Below are 7,969 nucleotides of genomic sequence, written 5' to 3'. Positions count from 1 at the left end.
TCAAGATCAACATTCATTTCTAACATTCTTCTGGGAGCTAATTTTTACGAAAATACAGGCCATTTTCGAAGACGTTATTTTGCGAGCTGTCATTTGTGATATGCTAATGTTTGTTAATTAATTATGAAGACGCAATACCAGTTATAATCTTACATTTATGCTCATTTGAATCTAAGTATATTCAAGATCAACATTCATTTCTAACATTCTTCTGGGAGCTCATGTTTACGTAAATACAAGCCATTTTCGAAGACGCTATTTCCCCTACTCATTTGTGTAATACCAAAGTTTGTTAATCAATTATGAGGACACCATTGCAGCTACAAATTAACATTTGGACTCATTTTAATCCGTGTATATTCAAGATCAACATCCATCTATAAAATTCTTCTGGGAGCTCCAATTTACTAAAACACAGATCATTATCCAAGTCGTTGTTTTCCTATTTGTTTTTCAAAGTGTATGTGTATGTTTGGTTGCAGACTGTTTCCTGAATATTCCGAATTATGTCTGTGTTATAATCTTATATTTATGCTCATTTAAATCTACGTATATTCAAGATTAACATTCATTTCTAACATTCTTGTGGGACCTCATGTTTACGAAAATACAGGCCATTTTCGAAGACGTTATTTTGCCAGATGTCATTTGCGATATGCCAATGTTTGTTAATTAATTATGAAGACTCTATAGCAGTTACAATCTTATATTTATGCTTATTTCAATATATGTATATTCAAGATCAACATTTAATTCTAACATTCTTCTAGGAGCCCATGTTTACGTAAATTCAAGCCATTTTCGAAGACGCTATTTTCTCAACTCATTTGTGAAATACCAAAGTTTGTTAATCAATTATGAGGATACCATTGCAGCTACAAATTAAGATTTACGCTCATTTTAATCAGTGTATATTCAAGATCAACATCCATATATAAAATTCTTCTGGGAGCTCCAGTTTACTAAAATACAGACCATTATCCAAGTCGTTGTTTTCCTATTCGTTTTTCAAAGTGTATGTGTATGTTTGGTTGCAGACTGTTTCCTTAATATTCTGAAAGATATGTCTGCTTATCAGCTATAATTTTATATTTACGCTCATTTTAATCTGTGTATATTCAAGATCTACATCCATTTATAACATTATTTTGGGAGCTTATTTTTACGAAAATAGAAGCCATTTTCGAATAGGCTATTTTCCCAGTTTTCCTTTGACTCACTTGGACTCTCCCAATTAAGACCAACTTCTCCGTTGGCCCTCTTACTAAGACTTCCTCTCAGTTCGGTCCCCTGACCACCCCTGACGAAGACTAAATTATATAATACAGAAATGTGTTCATTTCAAAAAGGGGCTGCGTGGGAGGTAAGGGTTTGACCTTGTGGAAAATACAACCGTTTCTTTATCTAAGTTTTATGATCCTACCCAAATGTTTAGGGGCGGAAGAAGGCTGTTAAGTGGTGATACAAAAGACGCAACTATACGATTTAATGTGTAACAGTCCTTCGGTATATTCCACAAGTTATTCTAAATATTCACGTACAAGTATCCGTTTTTATATTTGATGGATACGTTAAATATGATTTGTAATAATTAAGAGGAAAGTGGTAGACCTAACAAATATACATATTAATTATACAATAGATGACAATAAATTGGTCGGCCACGACAATATTCAAGATCAACTTCCATTTATAACATTATTCTAGGAGCTCATGCTTACGATAATACAGGCTATTTTCTAAAATGCTATTTTCCCAACTCATTTGTGAAATACCAATGTTTGTTAATCAATTATGAAGACACCATTGCAGCTACCAACTAATATTTACTTTAATTTTAATCTGTGTATATTCAAGATCAATATTCTTATATAACATTCTTCTGGGAGCTCATGTTTACAAAAATACAGCCCATTTTCGAAGACGTTATTTTGCCAAATCATATGTGAAATACCAAAGTTTGTTAATCAATTATGAGAGCACCTTTGTAGCTACAAATTAACATTTGTGCTCATTTTAATCCGTGTATATTGAAGATCAACTTCCATTTATAACATTCTTCTGGGAGCTCATGGTTACGAAAATACAGGCCATTTTCGAAGACGCTATTTTCCCAAATCATTTGTGAAATACCAAAGTTTGTTAATCAATTATGAGGACACCATTGCAGCTACAAATTAACATTTACACTCATTTTAATTCGTGTATATTCAAGATCAATATTATTATATAACATTCTTCTGGGAGCTCATGTTTACAAAAATACAGCCAATTTTCGAAGACGTTATTTTGCCAAATAATATGTGAAATACCAAAGTTTGTTAATCAATTATGAGAGCACCTTTGTAGCTACAAATTATCATTTGTGATCATTTTAATCCGTGTATATTCAAGATCAACTTCCATTTATAACATTCTTCTGGCAGCTCATGGCTACGAAAATACAGGCCATTTTCGAAGACGCTATTTTCCCAAATAATTTGTGAAATACCAAAGTTTGTTAATCAATTATGACAACACCATTGCAGCTACAAATTAACATTTGCGCTCATTTTAATCCGTGTATATTCAAGATCAATATCCATTTATAACATTCTTCTGGGAGCTCAAGTTTACTAAAATACAGGCCATTATCTAACTCGTTGTTTTCCTATTTGCCTATTTGTTCTTCAAAGTGTATGTGTATGTTTGGTTGCAGACTGTTTCCTGAATATTCCAAAAGATGTCTCTGCTTGTCTTAATTAAAATACATATAACTCGAAATATAATTAGTATTTTAATTATTAGACTAAAGGAATAACATGATATTCATTCAAGCACTATTCTGATATGTTTGTTTATTTAGATTAGAACGATTTTAAGGAAGTGGAATTTGTGCAGCGCCAAAATGCCTGAACTACAACCTTTGTTATATTGTTAACAGATGGCAATAGCTATCACAAAAATGGTATATTCTTTTTGCGCCTAAAGTGCAGGCAACTAAATATACATATAAACTATGATTAAAAAGTGGTTTGATAAAGAACTTTGATCATGAAAACTCCCAGATGAATTTTGGATATAAATTTTGATGTTTAATATACAGACAGTTTCTTGATTATTCCGACAGATTTTTTTTTTGATTCGCAAAATCCGCCAACTCATCAAAGCTTAATAACTTTCTTATTAATTGACCAAAACGAATTTGCTTAATAGCAAACGAAAGCGAAAGAATTATTTTTTAAAACAGTAAATTAAAAGTTTCAAAGATATATGAATATAACCATTTATTTAACTATTTTTTTCAATTTGCTGCAATACCTTCATTAACACATCAAATACGCAAATTAAAGAGAAAACTACAACTTTTTCAATGATCTCAGCATTTTGGTTTGGTCTGTACATCTACTAAAAGTTATCAAAATTAAGCATTTTAATTTCATTCTCAATATAATTACCTCATCACAATTTAAAGCTGAATAACTCACCTTTCCAACAAAACTATTGGCATCTTCGTGCTGTCGCGGAGTCACCTGCTACAAGCTGGAGAAATTGGAAAAAAAAGTGAATAGGATTTTCTTAAAAATCGCTGATTCGTTAAGATCCGACGAGTTTTCACGCGTTTTCTTAATTACATGAAAATTACGTAAATTTTGATACATTTCATGATTGGGTAAGATGGTCGCTATCCTTACGTACCTTAAGATAATTACATCATCGACGATACAACAATTTAAAGCTGATACCTCACCTTCCTCAAACTTTTTGGTCTGCAACCCCCAAAAGGGGTTTGGACATACAAAGTTTCTGCGACCTACCGATCCACAGTTTGAAAATCTCTGTTTTAACATAACTGAACAGAACGAAATTACTGAAGAAACTTACATCGTTCGACGTATTTGTATTAATAAAATGACTTTATTTGGGTCAAAAAAGTAAAGTAATTTATAAATCAATTAGTATATTATTGTTTAATGCTTATAAGATTAATGACTCGAATAAAATTATTAAATAAATTACTGAAAGTAATAATAAACAAAATATATGCAACAAACATTTCGCATGGACTAATAAAAAAAAAATGTGAATGATAAAAAAAAGGAGTTAATAAAATCAGATTGTTCAAGATGGAGAAAGGATATTACAAACGTGGATTTGTTCTGAATTACTATGGAAGCCAAGGATCTGAGTCCTCTGAAACCAATAATAGATCAATAGACGCTGAACTTATAGCCGACAGGTGTAGGATATCCATTGAAGGCAAGAACAACATGATCTGTATAGAGGGCCATCCAACAAGGAAGAGGAACAAATCAACTCGATAATTGTACAATGTTACATTCATTCTTGGCATAATAAAAATACAGGTTATTAATAAATTAAACTACTCTATCCCTATAGAACGTCATTAAATAATGGGTAATGTTAAATCCTCCACCAATGCTCACAACATAGAATATCAGAGCCAAAGGTATGGGTACAAGTATGATCTGAGTCCTATGTAGGAAATGCAATGAGCTATAACCAAGGAATGTAATGTAGATGTAGTAGCATATAGCTATTAACCAGAACGTGTTTCCCAAAAACCTCGACGCAAACCATTCGTGACTGATCAAACCTAAAAATCAAAGATCATGAAAATCACATTTCAATTAAAGCTTCATTATTTTACCATTGTAAAAGAACAGTTGACAAAAATGTAAGATAATCAAAGGTGGGAAAAACGCGTTGAGATGCACATCAAAGGCATAACCCCATTCAACATCATTGTCATGATCATTCAACCTGAAATACTTGTTCAATATATACCTGAAAACAATCAATTTTCTTTAGAGATTCAACAAAATAAGTTTACCTAAATATACCAAAACATTGTTGCTATTATTATACCAGCACCTATGCAATCTACAAAAATAACATAGAGCAAGAAGTTTAGGAACTGCACAAATCCCAAGTGTAATGCTACAGCAAAGCCTATAGATGTAACTGCAAATTGTTTAACGTTAAACAGATATTTAATCATTTGTGAATAGTACTAACCACATAGCCAGGCAGAAAACAATACTAAGAAAGCAGGATCATCCCTTGCAAACTGTGATTTTGTTTCTAAAACATAAATTAAAATTAACAAACACTTGCAATCAAATATCTAATAATTGGCTTACGTTTTCTATACTGACAATTCCGATAAACCTTTTGTGGTGAGATGAAGAGGTATAACATTTGCCAGAATGCGAACTCAAAGTCCATTTGATCGAATTTCAGCATGCGTCTCAGGTATTTGTAACATTTTGTTGCTGCAGACATGCAATCCCTATGTTGATTTGCTGGTAAGGGCAGGGAATTCCTTTTGTGGGACATCTTAATGCTATAAATATATAAACTTTAAGTTTCTACAAACGTGTTTACAACAATTGTTTCTTACTTTCTATTAAGGTCTAATACAGACCATTAAACGTTACAAAAAGTATCTTCCACTTGGATTTCACAAGGCAATCAACACCAACTGAAACAATCAAATTAAAGTTTCAGGTAAACACTGATTACCATTTACTCTGATTTACTTATTCTCAAGTACAATCGTCATTTGACAACATATCACAATATACGCAACATATCAAACATTTGGGTTTTGGGAAAACATAATCATTAATTGAGAGGTCGTTGTCATCGAATTCCAGTTCAGTTTTAAACTAAAAGAGGGCATAAACTGTTTTTCATCAACATTCAATGAATCTATCCTTTAACAACAGCTTACATTAAGTATATTCATACAAATAGTTTATTTATTTCAATTTAATATAGTACGAAATAGTAGTTCAAGATGTCGCTATAATTATCCTTTACTGTCCTTGTAACTACAGCTGACTAAGGCCTAATCATTGCTAATCATACCCAGCTTAGCCAAGGTAGAGGTGGGTAGAGGCTAGTACAAGCCAGCTTGGTACAAGCTGGGCGAGTAGTAGCGATCATAAACGACTTTAAACGATTTCAGTGTAAAGACTACAGTATTATACCAATAAACATTATTTAACCTCAAACTTCACAATGGATAACGAACTAAACAAACCTTCCAAGGGGAACAAAGACACAGTAGATAAACCAAATAGTACAGAAAATGAGATTGAAGTGAGTATTGTCGCCTTAATTACAAAATTGATCATTTAATAATAATAAACCTATTTCTAATAGTACAAACCATGTTTCACATGCAATGGGTTTTATGGGCCCAGCTATGAAGATCCAATTTGCCCAGTATGTCACAGCTTCCTGTTAAGAAATCCCCCATTGCACAACCACTATCAAACTTGTCTGTCAGATGACAAAGATGATGAGGATTCAGGCAATGATGAGCCTGATGAGGATATTGATAGATCGACAGGACTTGAGCCTGCTGGTAATGAACCAATTGTGAATGTGGCGAGAACCAGTGACAATGATTTAAGTGGGGTTACTCATATTGAGCAATTCCCACCAGAAGGTATTTAATGTGAATATAATCTAATTGTGAATATAATCTAATCAATATGTTTTAGTAATGATCCTTACGTTTTCCTTTCTTGACGATTTGTCTTTGTGGGCTGCTGCTAAGGTCAATCGAAGATGGAGGGAAATCATTATGAGGAAAGTTACTTGTGGAAGGTACTGGGAAAAAATTGTTGAGCAGAGATGGCCCTTGCTTCAGATGGGTGGAACTAATTGTGACTGGTTCCAGGTAATTTTCACTTATTACAACTTAAATATAAAATATTCTGGAATATTATTTCAAATTTATGTTGTAATGATGTTTATGTTATATTCAAAGGTATACTCTTCCCTGGTGAGGAGTAGTTGTTGCCTGAAATGCCTCAGGCACTTAGCTTTTTGGGTATTACCAGTAGAAGAGGAATCATATTGGAGACATAACAGGCTGTGCAGGGAATTGAAGGCTTTGGAAATAGATCCACCGGACGGTATCAAAGCGATTCCTTTGGATCCGATGTACTGCCATTGGATGGCGTCAATAAAGGGCCCAGAAGGAAGTCCGTATGAAGGAGGGATTTTCTTCCTGTACATTATAATACCATATGCCTATCCTATGACGCCACCAATTGTGCGATTCATAACAAAAATTTTTCATCCTAACATATCTAGGCACGGCGATATCGGAATCGATAGTATTTTGAACAATTGGTCTTTAGCCTTAACCATTTGTAAGGTGTTGATATCAATACAATCGCTATTGACAGATCCAGTATGTGAGGTAATATAATTATAAATATTTTATCAAAAGAAAAATAACAATTATAGGATTATAACTTTAGGAATATCAATAACATTTTAAAGTTAGGAATTTCAGTTATTTGCTAAATCATTGTTTAAAGATTGTTAATTGAATATAAGTTTTATAAGATATATTTTATATTTCAGATCTGCATGGAACCTGTGATAGGTCATCTATACCTTACTAACCGAGCCAAATACGATGACATGGCTAGAGATTGGACGTGGAATTACGCTATGACTCAACTTCTTCCGCACTAAATCTTCCCTTATTTGTATTAAGATTGGAACTGAATCTATTTAGTCACTGTGTTTTTTACATTAATTGACAATTTTCAATTGATACAACTTCCATAATATAATTTATATTATTTTATAAATTTTAAATAGTACCTATTTAATATTTTTATGTTTATGTATAATAAAATTTCTTCCAAAACGTTGAAAATAATCTATTTATTTGTAATTCCATTAATTTCTCGACAACCCCTTAAGATAATTTAATCATCGACCACTCGTATGAAAGCTGAATGTCTCATGCCTATTGGCATCTTGGTACTGTCATCGAGTCGCCTGCTAGGAGGTGTAGAAATTGAAAAAACAGAGAAACGACGTTTCTTTTTCATTCTTTTCAGTTTATTGTGGATTTCTCGACAACCCCTTAAGATAATTTCGTCGTCGAACACTCGTATGAAAGCTGAATGTCTCAGCTTTCCAACGAGCTTAT

The 7,969-nt window shown here is 32.7% G+C and overlaps 2 protein-coding genes across 3 annotated transcripts; one reads left to right on the top strand and one right to left on the bottom strand.

The window, feature by feature from the left end:
- Nucleotides 1-4,246: 4,246 nt before the first annotated feature.
- On the bottom strand, nucleotides 4,247-5,640 carry LOC108563385 (protein unc-50 homolog). Of its 2 annotated transcripts, XM_017922044.1 has the most exons (7): nucleotides 5,544-5,640; nucleotides 5,405-5,485; nucleotides 5,145-5,347; nucleotides 5,020-5,085; nucleotides 4,845-4,965; nucleotides 4,652-4,788; nucleotides 4,247-4,597 (listed from the first exon to the last, which is right to left on the bottom strand). In XM_017922044.1, exons 3-7 carry the CDS (start codon nucleotides 5,338-5,340, stop codon nucleotides 4,359-4,361), a joined length of 759 nt encoding a protein of 252 aa, XP_017777533.1. In that variant the 5' UTR covers nucleotides 5,341-5,347; nucleotides 5,405-5,485; nucleotides 5,544-5,640; the 3' UTR covers nucleotides 4,247-4,358. The 2 variants fall into 2 exon arrangements, with proteins under 2 accessions (XP_017777533.1, XP_017777534.1); XM_017922045.1 differs by having other exon boundaries at nucleotides 5,405-5,593.
- Nucleotides 5,641-5,875: 235 nt separating this feature from the next.
- On the top strand, nucleotides 5,876-7,615 carry LOC108563384. The gene is made up of 6 exons (XM_017922043.1): nucleotides 5,876-5,894; nucleotides 5,975-6,108; nucleotides 6,172-6,460; nucleotides 6,516-6,694; nucleotides 6,785-7,222; nucleotides 7,390-7,615. Exons 2-6 carry the CDS (start codon nucleotides 6,028-6,030, stop codon nucleotides 7,501-7,503), a joined length of 1,101 nt encoding a protein of 366 aa, XP_017777532.1. The 5' UTR covers nucleotides 5,876-5,894; nucleotides 5,975-6,027; the 3' UTR covers nucleotides 7,504-7,615.
- The last annotated feature ends 354 nt before the right edge of the window (nucleotides 7,616-7,969 follow it).

This window comes from Nicrophorus vespilloides, unplaced genomic scaffold (genome assembly GCF_001412225.1).
Source record: "Nicrophorus vespilloides isolate i.1.1-1 unplaced genomic scaffold, Nicve_v1.0, whole genome shotgun sequence".
Taxonomy (NCBI): Eukaryota; Metazoa; Arthropoda; class Insecta; order Coleoptera; family Silphidae; genus Nicrophorus; species Nicrophorus vespilloides.
Note: the sequence above shows the minus strand (reverse complement) of the source record. Positions and strands in the feature narration are given on the sequence as shown.